Source organism: Schistocerca cancellata, chromosome 2 (genome assembly GCF_023864275.1).
Source record: "Schistocerca cancellata isolate TAMUIC-IGC-003103 chromosome 2, iqSchCanc2.1, whole genome shotgun sequence".
Classification (NCBI taxonomy): domain Eukaryota; kingdom Metazoa; phylum Arthropoda; class Insecta; order Orthoptera; family Acrididae; genus Schistocerca; species Schistocerca cancellata.
In genome coordinates, this window is record NC_064627.1 from 594,919,108 (window position 1) to 594,940,368 (window position 21,261).

A 21,261-nucleotide genomic window follows, 5' to 3' on the forward strand; every position below is an offset into this window, starting at 1 on the left:
TACTGAGTTTGACTTTAAGAAATCGGAGGTGCGGTTGTGACCAACGGAGCCTTGATTATGGATGGGATAGGGAAGAAAAGTACTGTAGCTGCTGCTTGGAAGGACAGATTACCGCACAGGTCTCTGACTCAGGAAGCACGAGTTGGGTAAGTCACCCTGGGACATGATACGTAGTGTATGGACATGAAGGTACCGGTGTTATACATTCGTCCGCAGCTCGTGGTCGTGCGGTAGCGTTCTCGCTTCCCACGCCCGGGTTCGATTCCCGGCGGGCTCAGGGATTTTCTCTGCCTCGTGATGACTGGGTGTTGTGTGATATCCTTAGGTTAGTTAGGTTTAAGTAGTTCTAAGTTCTAGGGGACTGATGACCATAGATGTTAAGTCCCATAGTGCTCAGAGCCATTTTTTTTATGCATTCCTCGTGGAGCGGTGATGAGCCAGACTCAGTGAGCATAGATTAACCTATGGGGTTTTGTTGTTCAGATTTACAGGATCTGTTTGGTTTCCGTACGTCTTTTGGGAATCTGTGGAGGGTTTAGTATTCAAGTATCTGGTAAAGAGGCGACAAAGAGAGCATCGTCTGACTGAGAACATGAGGTGGCGAGACTAATTCCCCATAACTTGTAAGTGGTGACAGAATTTAGCAGGAGCAGAAACCCAAAAATCGTTTCTAAAGGTAAGGAGAGGCTACAAGGGCTTTTGTGGATGTACACTGATCGGCCAAAACGTTGTGACCCTTGCCCACCACGACACTGGCTGCTGCCTAGTGGTGTTGCGGGCACGTGACGCGGTAACATGGGCTGAAAATGTGGAAATCCATTGAGATAAGCGGATTTGGCAAAGGCCAGATTATTATTTAGCAGAGTCTGTGAACCAGTATCTCGAAAACGGCGAAGCTGGTCGAATGTTCACGTGCTACTGTCGTGAGCATCTACTGAAGACCACTCGTCGTACATTGTTGAACATGGAGCTCCGCAGCAGACCACTCCTACGTATTCACATGTTAAGCCAACGACATCATCAATTACGTTTGCAGTGGGCACGGGACCATTGGGAGTGAGCCATCGATGAATGGAAACGAGTCGGCTCTTCGGGGGAAGCACATTTTTGTTACACTAGGTCGATGTCGTCTGCATAAATGTCGTCATCGAGGTGAACGGCGGCTCGAAACGTGCAGCGCGCCGCGGCCGCGGGCTGGTGGGAGCAGTATTATACTATGGGAAACATTGTCCTGCGCTTGCATGGAACCTGTGGTAGTGATGGAAGACACGCTGACAGCTGCGAACCACCTGCATTCCTTCATGCTTGATGTCTTCCCCGACGGCAAAGTCATCTTTCAGCAGTATATTTGTCCCTGTCTCGGAGCCAGAACCAGTGGTTTCAGGAGCATTATTGTGAACTCACGTTGATGTCTCGGCGACAAAATTCGCCTAATGTAAATCCTATGGAACCCATCTCATTATCGGGCGCCATCACCGCGTACGCAAATCAGTCGCCCGTTATTTAAGCGAATTACTAGGCGTATTCGGGAAGTAACGTCCAATTAGGCGCGAAATGGAAACCACTGTGAAAATCCGATGTGTTGGGCAGTGTCTGTAGTGTGCTTGTCGACCGCTTCACGTCGCTCTTTTTAGTTCGGAGCGCAAGGTGATCACATAGAAATACCGAAAGCAACAGTGTTCCAGCCAAGTATGTGGATCACGTAAGAGATTTCGCCTGAAGCTATGCAGCTCACATAACGTAAATGTCATGCTTTTCTTTCTTCAATGAAGACGCTCCTACAGCGTTTTCGGTGGGAAGTGCTTGATCAATCACAATACAGTCCTTAATTGGCTCCCTCCGTTTTTCATCTCTGCTCACATGAACTGCTGGCTACGAAGACAACATAGTGACACAAACAACGAAAGGCAGACCAGCGTAGAGAACTGGCGGAAAGCACAGGCGGCTGCTTTCTGTGACGAGGATACTGGAAAGTTTGTACAACGCCACGGCAAATGTCTAAGTCGGAGCGGCGACTATTTTTGAGAGGTTGCTAACTGATGCGAACAAAAAATTTTGGATTTTCACTGTTTTTCATTTCGCGACCTTTCGGACCTTACTTTCCGAACAGCCCTCGTACATGACCTGTGCGTAGACATCTAATGCTACATACCTCCACAAATCTGTCAGCAAACCGTCGGATCCTTGATACGCAGAATCAGTTATGTACACTCCTGGAAATTGAAATAAGAACACCGTGAATTCATTGTCCCAGGAAGGGGAAACATTATTGACACATTCCTGGGGTCAGATACATCACATGATCACACTGACAGAACCACAGGCACATAGACACAGGCAACAGAGCATGCACAATGTCGGCACTAGTACAGTGTATATCCACCTTTCGCAGCAATGCAGGCTGCTATTCTCCCATGGAGACGATCGTAGAGATGCTGGATGTAGTCCTGTGGAACGGCTTGCCATGCCATTTCCACCTGGCGCCTCAGTTGGACCAGCGTTCGTGCTGGACGTGCAGACCGCGTGAGACGACGCTTCATCCAGTCCCAAACATGCTCAATGAGGGACAGATCCGGAGATCTTGCTGGCCAGGGTAGTTGACTTACACCTTCTAGAGCACGTTGGGTGGCACGGGATACATGCGGACGTGCATTGTCCTGTTGGAACAGCAAGTTCCCTTGCCGGTCTAGGAATGGTAGAACTATGGGTTCGATGACGGTTTGGATGTACCGTGCACTATTCAGTGTCCCCTCGACGATCACCAGTGGTGTACGGCCAGTGTAGGAGATCGCTCCCCACACCATCATGCCGGGTGTTGGCCCTGTGTGCCTCGGTCGTATGCAGTCCTGATTGTGGCGCTCACCTGCACGGCGCCAAACACGCATACGACCATCATTGGCACCAAGGCAGAAGCGACTCTCATCGCTGAAGACGACACGTCTCCATTCGTCCCTCCATTCACGCCTGTCGCGACACCACTGGAGGCGGGCTGCACGATGTTGGGGCGTGAGCGGAAGACGGCCTAACGGTGTGCGGGACCGTAGCCCAGCTTCATGGAGACGGTTGCGAATGGTCCTCGCCGATACCCCAGGAGCAACAGTGTCCCTAATTTGCTGGGAAGTGGCGGTGCGGTCCCCTACGGCACTGCGTAGAATCCTACGGTCTTGGCGTGCATCCGTGCGTCGCTGCGGTCCGGTCCCAGGTCGACGGGCACGTGCACCTTCCGCCGACCACTGGCGACAACATCGATGTACTGTGGAGACCTCACGCCCCACGTGTTGAGCAATTCGGCGGTACGTCCATCCGGCCTCCCGCATGCCCACTATACGCCCTCGCTCAAAGTCCGTCAACTGCACATACGGTTCACGTCCACGCTGTCGCGGCATGCTACCAGTGTTAAAGACTGCGATGGAGCTCCGTATGCCACGGCAAACTGGCTGACACTGACGGCGGCGGTGCACAAATGCTGCGCAGCTAGCGCCATTCGACGGCCAACACCGCGGTTCCTGGTGTGTCCGCTGTGCCGTGCGTGTGATCATTGCTTGTACAGCCCTCTCGCAGTGTCCGGAGCAAGTATGGTGGGTCTGACACACCGGTGTCAATGTGTTCTTTTTTCCATTTCCAGGAGTGTATTTCGTTTCAAAGATGCCAAACAAGATATTAAGCAGGTGGTTATAATGTTTTAGCTCATCAGTGTAGGTGACAGTGGAAGAACCTAATTCCCATTTTCTGCCTGTTAATACTTTTAATCTATTGTGGATTTCGTGCTGGACAGTCAGTAAACGGAACTTCACGTTATTTTGCAGTCGACAGGTATTTTTGCCTGGAATAGTCGCGTATGGTAATGTCAAGTCAGGGTGATTGAATTCACCCTATGATAAATAACACGGTTTAAGGGAGAAGAGTTGACTGTTAAGTGCAGGAGATGCTACCAGGACATGCAGTTGCCACAATGGATCTTTGAGATTGCCAAAGGGTTGTGTGGGGGTCGAGCAAACTGGTGTCGTTAGCATAATGGAGGAACAGGTGAACGGCAGGGGGGAAGGGCGGCTGTGCTTGGAAAGTGTTACAGGAGGTACTGCTGCTGGTGTGTGTGTGTGTGTGTGTGTGTGTGTGTGTGTGTGTGTTTGTGTGTTTGTGTGTTTGTGTGTGTGTAGGTGCTGAGCATGATATGGAGAGTGCAATACCTGGCTCCTTGGCAGCCATCTGGACGAGCGCCTCGGAAGCGTTGAGGTCGCGCACGTAGCGGTCGGGGTCCGGCGAGGCGTCTTCGTCTAGCTGCAGGTCGCCGAAGCCGTCCGCGCCGAAGTAGGGGGCTGTAGGCGGCGGCGGCAATCCCAGGGGTCGCTCCGCCCCCGCGTAAACAGCCACCTGCAGCAACGCCAGCTCCTCTCACGTCAACCACTAGTGGAAAAACACTTCTCACCATTAAAATTGCAACACCATATAGGTGGTATGCAATAACCGTTAAATAAGCACGAACTGTACTACATGCTCGGATATGCAATCGATTAGTATGAAGGTTGTCCAGAAAGTAATGCACCGCATTTTTTTTCTCAGCCGAAAACATTGCTACGAATGCCAAACGTTACATATGTATTATTTAAAGTCACCTGAGTGAGCACGCGATGTTTCCGTCACATCTGACAGACAGCGTATCTGCAGGACAGTTTCAAAATGGCGTCTATAGGTTGTGTACGTGACAAGGAACGTGCCGTCATTGAATTTCTCACTGCAGAGAAAGAAACTGTGGGGAACATGCATAAAGGCTTGTGCGAAGTCTGTGGAGCATCTGCTGTCGAGAGGAGTACAGTTAGTCGGTGGACACGGAGGGTGAGGTCATCAGAAGGCCGTTCGGCGGAGCTCCACGTTTTGCAGCGGTCGCGGAGACCATCCACGGCTGTCACACCTGACATGTTGCAGGGGGCTGATGTCATTCGCGAGGACAGACGCATTGCCACTCGGCAGTTGGCACTGCATCTGTCAGTCAGCAAAGGTAGTATTGATGCAACTATCCGCGCTCTTGGATTTTCAAAAGTGTGTGCAATATGGGTCCCGTGGTGTCTAACGGTGAATCACAAAGCGCACAGAAAAAAATATTTGTTTTGATTTTGTTGCAGCGTTTTGAAATTGAGGGGGAGGCCTTCTTGTCTCGGATTGTGACAGGTAATGAAACCTGTGTTCACCATTTTGAGTCTGAAACAAAACGGCAGTCGATGGAATGGCGTCATTACCACTCCCCGCAGAAGAAAAAATTCAAAGCAATTGCTTCTTTCGGTAAGGTCATGATCGCCGTGTTCTGGGACTATAAAGGTCTGATTCTCATTTATGTGAAGCCAAGAGGCGGTACCATTAATTCAGATGCATATGTCAACACATTAACAAAACTCAGGACGCGTTCCAGCCGACCTCGGCGCCACAGCAACCCAGGAGATGTTTTGGTGCAACGTGGTAACGCTCGGACCCCGGCCCCACACAAGTCTGAGGACTGCTGAATACCTCGCAAAAGTGTTGGACAGTGTTACCCCATCCACCCTACAGCCCTGACCTAGCCCCCTCGCACTTCCACTTGTTTGGGCCATTAAAGGACGCCATTCGTGGAAAACATTTTGAAGACGGTGAAGAGACGATTCACACAATGAAAGTCGGCTCTCAGCCGTGGCAGCGTGCGGACGGTCCCGCGCTCCGGCCAGTGCTCCGCTGCAGGCGTTGTTTACTTCCGCGTAGTAGCTTTAAGGCTTGTGTCCCTCCACCGTGAACAACATGTCGAGCGCTTACCGCCGTGCGACCCTTAAAGTTTCCTTCCCAGCTGAACATGCGCGACCTCGTGCACATGAAGTTGAAACGTTCATACGTGAAGAAGTTCGTTTAGATCCTAACCACGTTCTCGGAATCCATTTTTCGATCATGAGTAGTGTCGTTTATATTAAAATGACAAACACCGAGGTGTGTGAAGGTGTTATTCGCCGCCATGCCAATGGACTTAAGTTCAAATACTCTGATGGTTACGTCGGAGCTGTAACACTTGAACTCGCAGAGTACGGTCAACGCACGATTAGGGTGTTTGAATTACCTTTTGAAGTGCCGAAGGACGAAGTTGTCTCTGCGTTACAACCATACGGTAACGTCATCGGTTACGTAGAGGAAAAATTGCAAACCTTCACGACCTACCATGTCCTTAATGGTGTACGTCAGGTCAAAATTGAACTGAAAAAACATATACCATCATACCTGACAATTGGCGGGGTGCGAGCCATTGTCATGTACGACGGCCAACCCCGAAGACGTGCGGGTTGTGGACAAGGCCACGTCAGATCCGCATGCATGCGACGCCGCCTGATCCAGACGCCGGTCGGCGAAGAAGCGTCCCCAGCGGTGATCTCTCAGATCCCTGTCACATATGCCAAGGAAGGTAGCACCTCTACACAGGGTCTTCCTGCTCCGTTGACGTAGTCTGATCAGGTAGATGCAACCGCTACTGAGATTCCTTCTGAGGTGCCACAGACGCCAGATTCTGACCTGCCGAATCTTCGCAGCACTGTGACTGAAAATGCTACTGAGATGGACGTTGATTCGGGAGTGGTACCTACTTCTGCTTTCCTTCAGACTGGTCCGGAGTCAGACGAAAGCCACCCGCAATCAGACTGTGAACGACATGTTCGAAAACAAAGGTCGACGCGAAAGAGAAAGAAACGTAGCTGTACGCCCCCTGATGAATCCATTCTACGGATGGATACTAGGGATGCAGACCCGAAGATGGACGACAAACCGCTCTTTGCTGACCATAAGTCTGATGCGAACGACCCGCCACAGGTGACCACTGGCAACGAACACCCCTCTTTACTGGCGCCGTCGCCCTCACAAGTCGACGTTGAAGAGAGCCTATCCGTTGAGCCGAAAACTACGTCTCCTCTCCACGTGGATGATGTGCACAGCCGATATCCTACCGCAGTATCAGTCTCCTGGGCAGACGACGTGGAGATCGAAGGGACGGGGGTGGACGGTGCGCCCGCAAACTCTCCACAATAGCAACCTCTTCAGCGGACCGGCAAGATCGAAGACCTCTCGCTCCTGAAGAAGGAGCCCCAGCTGTGCCTGTGGAACACCAACACCAGCATTATCGTGTCGCAACGATTAACCTCGCGACCATTCGTGCGCCCCACAAACTAGCGCTGCTCCGCGATATGATTTATAATGCGGACATATATATTGCGCTTTTTCAGGAAGTGCATGTCGCCGATTTTTCACCACCACATGGCTTCACGGCGCATCGTTCTCCCGCTTCGGACACCGGTAGTGGTGTTGCCATCATCTTACGAGAAGGTCTTCCTGCCGAAGGTGTCCTATACCTCCCCAACGGCAGAGGTATGGCCCTTACTCTCTTTGGTGTACGCATCGTCAATATTTATGCGCCGTCGGGCTCCAGCTACCGTCGTGAACGCAATGCCTTCTTCGCGAATGAAGTTACACCCCTTCTTATGGGACCACACGATGACTGCGTCATGGGTGGAGACTTCAACTGCACCCAGCGACCTCAGAATCAATTGCCGCGTCACTCACCATGCTCAGCTCTGGAAACAGTCGTCACGCGGCTACAATTTGTCGACACGTGGAGACATGTTCACGGTGATCTTATGGGCGTGACGTACTACACTGCGCACTCCTCTAGCCGACTAGATCGCATTTACATCTCGCGATCTTTAATTCGACACACTCGACAGGCTGAAATCTGGCCTGTTGCTTTCTCAGATCATGAGGCTTACTTCTGTGATGTTGTTCTCACAAGACAGGCAGTATGGCACGGACGTGGTTTATGGGAACTGAACACGGCTCTTCTTAATTCACCTGACTGTCGACTTCTAATAGAAGACACTTGGATCACATGTAATAGACGGCGTCCCACGTATCCGTCTACCATATCCTGGTGGATCCAGTGTGCAAAACCTGCTCTTCGAAAAACTTTGATACGGTATGGCAAAGATGTTGTAGCCTGGAGGAAGAGCACCATGGACTTTTACTACAGGATCCTACGGGAATGCTCCACGATGGCAGCGTCCCCTGAGCGTCATACAAGGATGAACCATGCTAAGGCACAAATCTCCAATCTCATGCGGAGGCATTTGGAAGAAGCGATAGTACGATCTCGTACTGCTGATCGCATGCCTCATGAACATCCGTCGATGTATCATATCATCCAAGAACGCCAAAATCGACGACGAAAATTGATTCACGTCCTAACAGACCAAAAAGGGCGTCGCTACGTAACCCAATCTGCAATAGGGAATGTGCTTCACGCCCACTACCAGCAGCTCTACGCCGCAATTCCACATTCCCCAGAATTGATCGAGGAAGTCTCACAGCTCAACTTCGGTGGTATCCCAGGAGATGCGGCGATTGACTTGATGTCAGAGGTGACTGATGATGAAGTCCGCGATGCGATCCGGGCAGGAACAATCAATCGCTCCCCAGGACCCGACGGTCTTCCCCTCGAATTTTATCGCACCTTCCGTGATTTGTTAGAGTCCACCTTCACCTCCATCTGTCGGGAACTGTGCCGGACACTTTCATGGAAGGAATTATTATTCCTGTACATAAACCGCATGGTGGCAACAATATCAGTGATTATCGGCCCATCACCCTCCTTAACAGTGATATGAAAATCTTCACTCGCCTTTTGGCGGCACGACTTAAAAACGTTGCCCGATATGTTGTGTCGCCAGACCAAGCATCTTTGGGAGGGGATAATAATATCCGCACGGCTTTATGCCGCTACAGGTATATGATCGCCGTTACCCAGGCACAACGCCTCTCTGGGGCACTTGCGTCTTTGGACTTTACTCAAGCGTTTGATAGGTTGGCCATTCGTTCCTTACGGCCGTTCTCCACCATATGGGTTTTCCAGTCGCCGTTATCACGGTAGTGATGCGCCTTCTGCGGGGTGCCTCATCCAGGATTATGTACAATGGTAGACTCACTCCTCTGATAAAAATAGGTCGATCCGTACGTCAAGGTTGCACTCTATCAGAGATTTTGTACGCCTTTTCCTTGGAATCCTTGCTATGTGGTCTAAGACAACGTTTGGTAGGGTTGTCCATAGATCGCTACCGATTCTGTTGCCCGGCCTATGCTGACGATATAGTCATCTGTTTACGTAATGCCGGCGAGGTTAGAGCTGTTTTCACGTGGGTAGCGACTTATGGTGAGGCATCGGGTAGCTCTTTAAACGTACGTAAGTCACAAGTTATGTTCATTGGCACGGGACTTCCCGTGGAGTGCGTTACACCTCTCACTACCGTTGATACAATTCTCTGTTCGGGAATAGATTTTTCATCTGATCACCTAAGGCGGGAGTGCCCTCAGTGAGGGCCCCCACAAGGGAGGAGCGCGCCATCGGAGACGCCGGTAATCATGGGGGATTCTTCCGCAATGGTTTCCTCACCTTCCACTATGTCTGCTCACAAACGTAAGTTCACTGAGTCTCAGCCACAGACGGTTCTTCCATCGTTGCCACAGTTCCTTGTTGTTTCTCGGTCTGACGAAGGTCAAGACTTCTCCACGGTCAACCCTTTCATTATTCAGAAAGGTGTCGACGCAATTGCAGGTCCTGTAAAGTCTTGTTCCAGATTACGGAATGGCACCCTGTTGTTAGAAACAAACAGTGCCCTCCAGGCACAAAAATTGCTGCGTACTTCTCTGCTCCACACCTTCCCTGTCCGGGTGGAACCGCACCATACCTTAAATTCTTCGCGTGGAGTCGTTTATACACGCTCCCTCGATGGATTGTCTGACGAAGAAATTCAGCACTACCTGTCTGACCAGGGCGTAACGGCTGTTCATAGAGTTATGAAAAGGGTTGACACAAACATCATTCCAACCCGCACTGTCTTCTTGACGTTTGACAAAGTTCAACTCCCATCGAAAATCAAAGCGGGCTATGAGATAATTTCCGTTCGCCCTTACGTCCCAAACCCTACGCGTTGCTATCGATGTCAGCGGTTCAATCACACCAGCCAGTCCTGTTCCAATCCGGCCAAATGTGTTACGTGTGGCAAGGATGCCCATTAGGGTGCTTGTCCACCTCCATCCCCTCGCTGCATCAACTGTATGGGTGACCACGCTGCTTCCTCTCGAGATTGCCCCGTTTTTAAGGACGAAAAGCTCATCCAGGAAATAAGAGTGAAGGAAAAGGTGTCGACCTTTGCTGCTCGAAAATTATTCGCCAGTAGACAGCCCACCGTGCCTCAGACAGGAAAATACAGCACTGTCCTTGCTTCTCCTCGGCCAACAAAGGAGGCGGCCACGCAGACTTGCGACCTCACCTTTAGTGCCACGGTCGTCAGATCGGCCAGCGCAAAGATCGCCCGTTCAACCTCACCACTTTCGCCTGCCCACTCTATGGTTCACCCTTCGTCGGGTTCTGCTAAATCTCGAGCCCAAAAGTCAGACACCAAGTCTTCGAAAAGAGAGCATACTCGTGAAGAGTTTTTACGTACCGCAACTTCACAACCATCGGTTCCTCCTTCATCTAAACATCATACTTCCAAGAAGGCTACAAAGAAACCCAGTTCCTCTCCTTCTCCGCCAAGGCGTGTCCCATCTACAGCACCACCTGGCGGAAATCGCCCTCGGCCGTCTTCTGTGTCGCCGAGGCGCACTGCTGGTGGCCGGTCAACCGGCCGATCGCTGGTGGCAGGAGCTGCTCCTGACCAACCTATGGATCAAGATCTTCTGCCTACGGCTGAATGCCACTCCATGCTGTCGGTCGCAAGCTCTGAGCAGTCGTTGAGTTGACAGCACCCTTGGTCACATTCCTTCATTTTCTGTTCACCCTATGTCCATTCTCCACTGGAATATCCGCGGCATTCGAGCCAATCGGGATGAATTGTCGATCCTCTTACGATCCTACTCGCCGGTCATCTTCCGTCTTCAGGAAACAAAGCTGCGTCCCCATGACCGCTTGGTTCTCCCTCATTTTCAGTCCGTCCGATATGACCTCCCCTCTGTTGAAGGCACTCCCGCCCATGGAGGACTCATGATTCTTCTCCATGATACTCTCCATTATCACCCAATCCGCTTAAACAGTTCCTTCCAAGCTGTCGCCGTCCGCCTTTCCCTCTCTGGATACACGTTCTCTCTTTGTACTGTATACATTCCATCGTCCACACCAATGGCACGAGCTGATCTCGTTCATCTTCTTGGTCAGCTTCCACCCCCCTATTTGCTGGTTGGTGACTTCAATGCCCACCACCCGCTTTGGGGATCTCCACATCCTTGTCCACGTGGCTCCCTATTGCTAGACGTCTTCCACCATGCGGATCTCGTTTGCCTCAACACTGGGGTCCCCACATTTTTGTCTGCCTCCACGACAAATTTATCCCATTTGGACCTTGCGGTCGGTACTATTCCGCTAGCTCGGCGCTTCGACTGGTTCGCCCTTGATGATACACACTCGAGTGACCACTTTCCATGTGTCCTTAGACCGCAGCCTCAACTGCCATATATGCGCCCGCGACGCTGGAAGTTTGCCCAAGCCGATTGGACACTTTTTTCGTCTCTAGCGACATTCGATGACCGTCGCTTTCCCAGCGTCGACGATGAGGTCACACATATTACCGACGTTATTCTTACAGCTGCGGAACGTTCAATACCACGCACCTCCGAATTGCCCCGGCGCCCCCCAGTTCCTTGGTGGAACGAGGCATGCCGTGACGCAATACGTGAGCGGCGACGTTCTCTTCGCGTTTTCCGTCACCATCCTACTTTGCCCAACTGTATCCGCTATAAGCAGCTCCGTGCGCGATGCCGTCGCGTCATCCGCGATAGCAAGAAGGCAAGCTGGAAATTCTTTATTAGCTCATTTAACACCTTCACTCCCTCCTCGGAAGTTTGGAGTCGGATTCGACGGTTCTCAGGCGCGCCTAGTTTCTCCCCGGTCTCTGGGCTCACTGTTGCGCATGATACATTAGTGGACCCCGTCGCAATTTCTAACTCATTGGGTCAGCACTTTGCTGAGATTTCGAGCTCTTCCAATTACCCGCCAGCGTTTCTCCCGAAGAAACGTGCAGCGGAAGCGCGACCTCTTGCTTTCTCCTCTCCAGATCGCGAAAGCTACAATACTGTTTTCTCCATGCGGGAACTCCAACATGCACTCTCTTTTTCTCGCTCCTCCGCCCCAGGACCGGATGGTATCCACGTCCAAATGTTGCTGCATTTATCAACCCATAGTCTGCGTTACCTCCTTCGCCTTTATAATCGAATTTGGACCGACAGTACTTTTCCCCGACGATGGCGGGAAGCTGTCGTCGTTCCTATTCCGAAACCTGGAAAGGACAAACATCTCCCCTCTAGCTATCGCCCCATTTCTCTCACGAGTAGTGTCTGTAAGGTTTTGGAGCGTATGGTGAATTACCGTTTAGCTTGGTGGCTGGAATCCCGCAGTCTTTTAACACCTGCCCAATGCGGATTCCGAAAGCGTCGTTCTGCAGTTGACCATCTTGTTGCTCTCTCCACTTATATCATGAACAATTTTCTCCGGAAACGCCAAACAGTAGCAATATTTTTTGATCTGGAGAGAGCATACGATACCTGTTGGAGGACAGGCATCTTCCACACACTGTTCTCTTGGGGCTTTCGCGGTCGGCTGCCCCTTTTTCTTCGCGAATTTATGGCAGAGCGCACATTTAGAGTGCGGGTGAACACTACTCTCTCCCGTACTTTCTCCCAAGAAAACGGGGTACCCCAGGGCTCCGTGCTGAGTGTTGTACTGTTTGCCATTGCCATCAATCCAGTTATGGATTGTCTCCTTCCTGATGTCTCGGGCTCCCTCTTCGTGGACGATTTTGCGATCTACTACAGCTCTCAACGAACCAGCTTTCTTGAACGACGTCTTCAAGGATGTCTCGATCGCCTCCACTCTTGGAGCATCGAAACCGGCTTCCGATTTTCTCCCAGTAAGACCGTTTGTGTTAATTTTTGGCGACGTAAGGAGTTTCTTCCACCCTCCTTACATCTAGGACCTGTCAACCTTCCGTTTTCAGACGTCGCTAAATTCTTGGGTCTTATGTTTGACAGAAAACTATGCTGGTCCTCCCACATTTCGTATCTTTCGGCTCGCTGTCTGCGATCCCTCAACACCCTCCGTGTCCTGAATGGTACCTCGTGGGGAGCGGACCGAGTGGTCCTTCTCCGCCTCTATCGCGCCTTAGTGCGCTCGAAATTGGACTATGGAAGCATAGTCTACTCCTCTGCTCGGCCGTCTATTCTTCGGCGTCTCGACTCTATCCACCACCGTGGATTCCGTTTAGTGTCTGGAGCTTTTTACACCAGCCCTGTGGAAAGCCTTTATGCTGAGACTGCTGAACCTCAGCTGTCCAATCGGCGAGCAGTCCTTCTGAGTCGTTATGCCAGCCATCTGTCTTCCATGCCTGCTAATCCAGCCCATGACATATTTTTCGACGCCACCTTTGATGTAGGGTATGCAGGCCGCCCCTCCTCCCTACTACCACCGGGAGTCCGCTTCCGTCACCTGCTCCATTCTCTTTCCTTCCGCTTTCCTAAAACCTTCTTGACAACTTGGGGTACAGCACCGCCTTGGCTCCGTCCCCGGATCTGCCTGCTCCGTGACCTTTGTCGATTTCCCAAGGATGGTACCCCTTCACTTGTTTATCGTCGGGCATTTGCTGCTCTATGTGCACAAATGACGGACGTGGCGTCCGTCATTTGTGCACATAGAGCAGCAAATGCCCGACGATAAACAAGTGAAGGGGTACCATCCTTGGGAAATCGACAAAGGTCACGGAGCAGGCAGATCCGGGGACGGAGCCAAGGCGGTGCTGTACCCCAAGTTTATTTACACCGACGGCTCGAAAACATCGTTAGGTGTAGGGAGTGCCTATGTTGTTGGCGACACCCCAAATCACTTTCGGCTTCCCGACCAGTGTTCGGTCTATACTGCGGAGCTTTACGCTGTTCTCCAGGCTGTCCACTACATCCGCCGCCATCAGCGGATACAGTCCGTTATCTGCTCCGATTCTCTCAGCTCTCTCCTCAGTCTCCAAGCTCTTTACCCTGTGCACCCTCTGGTCCACCGGATTCAGGACTGTCTGCGCTTGCTCCACCTGGGGGGCGTCTCGGTGGCGTTCCTCTGGCTCCCGGGACACGTTGGTATCTGCGGAAATGAGGCGGCTGATATTGCAGCCAAGGCTGCAGTCTCTCTTCTTCGGCCAGCTATTCCATCGATTCCCGTCGCCGATCTACGGAGCGTTTTATGTCGTCGTGTTGTTCACTTATGGCACGCGCACTGGTCGACACTTCCCCAAAATAAATTGCGGGACGTAAAAACTCTTCCTTGTGCTTGGACCTCTTCCCCCCGAACGCGTCGTCGGGAGGAGGTAATTTTAACTAGACTCCGGATAGGGCACTGTCTTTTTAGCCATCGACATCTTTTAAACGGCGATCCTCCCCCACTCTGTCCCCACTGCTCTCAGTTGTGGACGGTAAGAAACCTTTTAATTGAGTCCCCCTATTTTACTCCGTTACGCGCCCGTCTACAGCTGTCGCCTGATATATCGTCAATTTCAGCAGATGACACGCGATCGGCCGATCGCGTTCTAGAGTTCATTCGTGCCAGTGAAATGACGTCAGTCATTTGAAGTTTTTTTTTTTTTTTTGGGACAACCAACCCCCTTCTGTAGTGAATTTTTAAGCCATCCTTCTGCTTTTAGTTTCTCCAATTTTATGACTTTCGTTCCCATTGCTGCTGGTTTCCGTTTTCGGTTTTTTACTGCTTCTTAAGTCACAGACCGGGCGCTAATGACCATAGCAGTTTTGCGCCCTAAAACCAAAACAAAAAAAAGGCCTCCTTTTAATGATCAGAGCAGGTCTTATGGACCATCGCTTTCGATCCCCAGATATTCACCAACGAGCTCGTTATGTCAATATACACCCCTGGAAATGGAAAAAAGAACACATTGACACCGGTGTGTCAGACCCACCATACTTGCTCCGGACACTGCGAGAGGGCTGTACAAGCAATGATCACACGCACGGCACAGCGGACACACCAGGAACCGCGGTGTTGGCCGTCGAATGGCGCTAGCTGCGCAGCATTTGTGCACCGCCGCCGTCAGTGTCAGCCAGTTTGCCGTGGCATACGGAGCTCCATCGCAGTCTTTAACACTGGTAGCATGCCGCGACAGCGTGGACGTGAACCGTATATGCAGTTGACGGACTTTGACCGAGGGCGTGTAGTGGGCATGCGGGAGGCCGGGTGGACGTACCGCCGAATTGCTCAACACGTGGGGCGTGAGGTCTCCACAGTACATCGATGTTGTCGCCAGTGGTCGGCGGAAGGTGCACGTGCCCGTCGACCTGGGACCGGACCGCAGCGACGCACGGATGCACGCCAAGACCGTAGGATCCTACGCAGTGCCGTAGGGGACCGCACCGCCACTTCCCAGCAAATTAGGGACACGGTTGCTCCTGGGGTATCGGCGAGGACCATTCGCAACCGTCTCCATGAAGCTGGGCTACGGTCCCGCACACCGTTAGGCCGTCTTCCGCTCACGCCCCAACATCGTGCAGCCCGCCTCCAGTGGTGTCGCGACAGGCGTGAATGGAGGGACGAATGGAGACGTGTTGTCTTCAGCGATGAGAATCGCTTCTGCCTTGGTGCCAATGATGGTCGTATGCGTTTTTGGCGCCGTGCAGGTGAGCGCCACAATCAGGACTGCATACGACCGAGGCACACAGGGCCAACACCCGGCATCATGGTGTGGGGAGCGATCTCCTACACTGGCCGTACACCACTGGTGATCGTCGAGGGGACACTGAATAGTGCACGGTACATCCAAACCGTCATCGAACCCATCGTTCTACCATTCCTAGACCGGCAAGGGAACTTGCTGTTCCAACAGGACAATGCACGTCCGCATGTATCCCGTGCCACCCAACGTGCTCTAGAAGGTGTAAGTCAACTACCCTGGCCAGCAAGATCTCCGGATCTGTCCCCCATTGAGCATGTTTGGGACTGGATGAAGCGTCGTCTCACGCGGTCTGCACGTCCAGCACGAACGCTGGTCCAACTGAGGCGCCAGGTGGAAATGGCATGGCAAGCCGTTCCACAGGACTACATCCAGCATCTCTACGATCGTCTCCATGGGAGAATAGCAGCCTGCATTGCTGCGAAAGGTGGATATACACCGTACTAGTGCCGACATTGTGCATGCTCTGTTGCCTGTGTCTATGTGCCTGTGGTTCTGTCAGTGTGATCATGTGATGTATCTGACCCCAGGAATGTGTCAATAAAGTTTCTCCTTCCTGGGACAATGAATTCACGGTGTTCTTATTTCAATTTCCAGGAGTGTATATATCGCATCCCGAGTTCCACATGTAGCACAAGTTCTACCTTTCCCGCTTACTGTGGCACGTCGCATGTTGGCAGCGATGGCATCTTTCGTCAGCTCTGGGCTGTTGTTTAGAGTTATCTATGCAACCCTTACCCTTACCCTTCCCCGTGAACGAGGTGGGATAGGTCTGTTTCACGTCCCGGATAGAGCTCGCGCCGTATTTGTCAGCTCCCAGATGACGGTATGGACACGTTACCCAACGAGCCTCACTGGTCTCCTCCTGTCGGCATATTCGCCGGTCTCACTGTCAGCCCCAGTGATGATCTCGGATGTTTCGGTCCAGTTCCATTACATACGATACTTCTTTCTTGAACGCAGTTATCTACGCCTCACCTTACCAAGACAGCTTTTACTGAAGACAAAGGCAATATACAATTTCCTCCAATTAGGTCGTCCACCTAACCCGATTGAACAAAAATTCCCCCAGGTTGACTGGCGTCATGTATGGCGCGCGGTGTTCGCCTGTTACCTTGATACGAGTCTTCAATCTGTCTGGTAACTAACTGTCAATGGTAAGCAAATCAACCAGTTTCGCCTTCATCGTATCCACCTCGCCCAATCACCTCTATGTTCCACGTGTGGAGTGCCAGACAATGATGAACATCGGTTTGTTTGCGGACCGGCGGCGGAGGTTTGGCACTTGGTTCGTCGTATTTTGGCTTTTCTAACGCGGGGCATTCCGGATCGGATTACTCCCCTTTCATTATTATTTCCGGAACGTGACTATTTTCCTCGGACAAAGACCGATGCTGTGAATTGGGTTCGCGGACATGCCATTCACTACCTATTTGGACAAACTGTAGACTCTGTACTCGATTTTTGGACATACCTCAATGACCGTCATTATGTCGTTGTCCGTCACCCAAAATACAGACAATTTTTCTCGAACTTCCTTGGGAGTGCTTTCCACGACCCGCCTTGCAGCTGGAATGTGTTAAGCCAAGAGAGAAGAAGTTTTCCTGTTTGAACCAATGAACATTTCTGAACAATTGAACGGAACACATCAATTTCGAGAAGACGTGACTCAACATATTACCAGCGGGGCGCAGAAGGCCTCTGATCAATTACACAACAACAACAACAAATTTAAAAAAAATAAAAAATAAAAATAAAAACAAAATTCAGAAAAAGGAAGATTTTGTTTTGTTTGTAAGGATAGCTCTAGCCTTGATTTCCCATATTTCGCCTGGTATATAGATAGGAGCCAACGCCTGAAGCGGACCAGATTTTTTTGTTATAGGATGAAAAGTGGCGGTGGCACTTAGGGTTTTTTGTTTTGTTTTTGTTTTGTTTTTGTTTTTGTTTTTTTACTAAGGGACTATCTAAAAATTAAAGAAGGAAAAGAGACAAGAGAAAAGAAAAAAAGAAAAAGAAAAAAACGAAAACGAAAATTTTTTTAAAAAAAGTTGGTAGAAAAATTATAAAAAAGAAAAAGAAAAAACAAATAAAAAAGATGGTAGAGCACTTTAAAAAAAGCAATTAAAAAAGTAAAAAAAAGTGGTCAGCGCGACAGAATGTCAATCCTAAGGGCCCGGGTTCGATTCCCGGCTGGGTCGGCGATTTTCTCCGCTCAGGGATTGGGTGTTGTGTTGTCCTAATCATCATCATTTCATCCCCATCGACGCGCAAGTCGCCGAAGTGGCGTCAAATCTAAAGACTTGCACCAGGCGAACGGTTCACCCGACGGGAGGCCCTCGTCACACGACATTATTATTATTTATTATGTTCAATGAAGAATGGTTAAAGAAAAGAAAAATGCGGTGCATTAGTTTCTGCGGAACCCTCGTATTTCACACTATTGCAACAATTATATACATCTAAGGCCATCTACGCATAACCGTGTATGGACGTTTGTTGTTGTGAGCTTACTTCTGAGCCACAGACACATCCCTATAGATGTCGGAAAGAGCTGTACCGGGTGACTTTACGGACAATCAGCTCACTCCAAATACAATCATGTGTATTTAATTACACGTATTGATTCACGGATAACTTAATAAGTTTAGCTCATTAAACATGGGTGGCTCTAGTATATGTGAAGCATGTGTGTGATAAGTCACAAGATAGTAAAACTAGGGAGTTTCATTAACCTACTAAATGAAACAATAGTCACTATAAAACCCTGTTCATTATAATTTGCTGTGGTCTTCAAGTTAAAGACAAGTACATAAAGATATGAAATCGCTGATTGTTAATATAGTCTTACAGCGAAATTAAAGTAACAACACCTTGACAAGGTCGGGTAATGAAGTTGACGTGAATACGTTTAAGTCGACACAACACTTCGGGGAACAATTGAGTTGAGTTTGGAGAAGTAGTGTGGTGACTGCCGGATGTTAATCAGAGATGAAAGAAAGAACTACGGGAAGAGTCTTGCGTACGTCCACTATCTTGATTGAGCACATGTTAACTCGGAGATTACTAATGGCTTTACTTGAATTAGGAACGTAAAAGCACTAACGTCAGTCTGAAAACTTCGTGTGCATCCTATCACTTGGTTTACGAACTCCGCAGTGGCTCACCACACTTGGCGTTACGGGCGCTTGTGAGTGGCGGCTGTGGTGGTTGGAATTCTGTCATCTGGGCTGCCTCAGAGCCCGGAATCGAAGTCCTTCTCACGGACAAAGCGTCCGCGCGGAGTCTAAGATGGAAGTAAGTTCCACAGAGTACTCCTGGCAAGAAGCAGACTTTTTACCTGTGCATGATTCTGAGCACCAATGACACTGATCCTTCCGAGTCCTGGCCAATCTGGTCAAGTCTAATACTGCAACGACCTCCATCCCTTCCTCAGTTTAAAGATAATTAACCAGTTTTTAGTGACGGGGTTCAGTATAAGCAGCTCCTGACCCTCACCACCTATGCTGTCTTGGCTTTTTGGCCAATCAGGTCTCATGTACGTACACACAGCAGTTCCTCTTCTATAACAATTTGTCCATTTTTATTTGGACTGTTGAGCTCCGTGGCCGTGGATAACGATATTTTACTATAAAAATACAGCGACCAGCCACTTTTTTTAATGCGTTTTATTTATGCCAATATGCACTTCGCGTTTGCACCCATCTTCAGCTGGCAAATTACGTGTATCTTCAGTTTCTACAGTGGTACAATATCGACAGCAGTTTGGATGCTGCGTCTGGCCTGTGCAAAAGCAACGATTCCAGTCATTTACTTCAATTTCGCGAGTTTAAAGTTACGCACTATCAGTTGTTCATTTTACTTACATTCTCCTCTTCTTGTTTTTTCTTGGCCTTTCTTCTTTTTTGTAAAAGCACAAACACTTTTTGTCACGTATTTTACACAGGCGCACTGCGTTATCCGCCATGTTGTCGACTGACAGTTTTGTTTACATACAAGCAGTCTATCTTCTCCCACTCTAGATTTTACCCATATTATCCGGTGGCAGAAGCTCTTACTGTTTCTTAACAGAGTCAACAAAGCCATTAACTAGTTGCCAGCCTGACAGCTTCACGTCCATGTTCTTAAACACAAAAGTACCAAATGGCCTCCTGTCTCATTCCACTTTACAAATCTGTGTGCTGGTACTGCTTCGTGTCGAGCTTTTCCCAGCTTCCTGCTGAGACCAGGGTGCCGCGAAACTGCATTCTTTCATTGTCTGCTCGCGGCCCGTCCCTCCGGCTCCAGTCGACTGATCACATTAAAACAGTGGCTTCCTGTAGTTTGGGAGGCAACAAAGACGTTATTCCTTAGGCAAAATTTAACCCGCACGCAATACACTGTTCTAACTTCTCATCCACGCTTCTCGTACCGCTGGCAGCGTTAACCCTTTGACGAGGCCTGCAGCTCAGCTAATGGCTGGACGCTGGTTATGTTCCTCCTGTGAGGGTGGCCTCTCCCCAACCAGTCCTCGTTACGCTGAGATCACAAAAGTCATGGGATCGCAATATGCACATACACATGGCTGTAGTATCGCGTTTGCAAGGTAGAAAAGGGCAGTGTATTGCTGGAGCTGTCATTTATACTCATGTGATTCACGTGAAAAGGTTTCCGACGTGATTATGGCCGTACGACGGGAATTACCGGACTTTAAACGCGGAGTGATAGTTGGAACTAGACACACGGGACATTTCATTTTAGAAATCTTTAGGAAATTCAATACTCCGAGATCCACAGTGTCAAGAGTGTGTCGAGAATACCAAATTTCAGGCATTACCTCTCACCGTAGGCAACTCTGTGGCCGAGGTTTCACTTAACTACCGAGAGGAGCGGGGTTTGCGCAAAGCTGTCAGTGCTAAGTGACAAGTAACACTGCGTGAAATAACCGCAGAAATCAATGTGGGACGTACGACGAACCTATCCGTTACAATAGCACGGCGAAATTTGGTAGACGACCGATGCGACTACCTTTGCTAACAGCACGACATCGCCTGCAGCGCCTCTCCTGGGCTCGTGACCATTTCGGCTGGACCCTGGGCGACTGCAAAACCGTGGCCTTGTCAGATGAGTCCCATTCCAGTTGGTAAGAGCTGATGGTAGCGTCTGAGTGTGGCGCAGACTCCCCAAAGCCATGGACCCAAGTTGGCAACAATGCACAGTGCATGCTGTTGGTGGCTCCATAATGGTGTGGGCTGTGTTTACATGGAATGGTCTGGGTCCTCTGGTCAAACTGAACTTACCATTAACTGGATATGGTTATGCTCGCCTACTTGGGGACCATTTGCCCATTTGCAACCATCATGGATTTCATGTTACCAGACATCGAGTGAATTTTTATGGATGACAGTGGGCCACGTGACTGGACCACAACTGTTCGCGACTACTTTGAAGAATATTCTGGACAATTCGAGCGAATGACTTGGCCACCCAGATCGCCCGACATTAATCCCATCGAACTCTC

The 21,261-nt window shown here is 50.1% G+C and overlaps 1 protein-coding gene across 1 annotated transcript in view; it reads right to left on the reverse strand.

Moving 5' to 3' along the window:
• LOC126156838 (uncharacterized) overlaps positions 1 to 21,261 on the reverse strand; it is a 218,577-nt gene that overhangs the window by 27,258 nt on the left and 170,058 nt on the right. Inside the window, exon 4 of the mRNA XM_049916336.1 lies at positions 4,188 to 4,371. Coding sequence (XP_049772293.1) covers positions 4,188 to 4,371 — 184 coding nt within the window. The remainder of the gene's footprint in view (positions 1 to 4,187; positions 4,372 to 21,261) is intronic.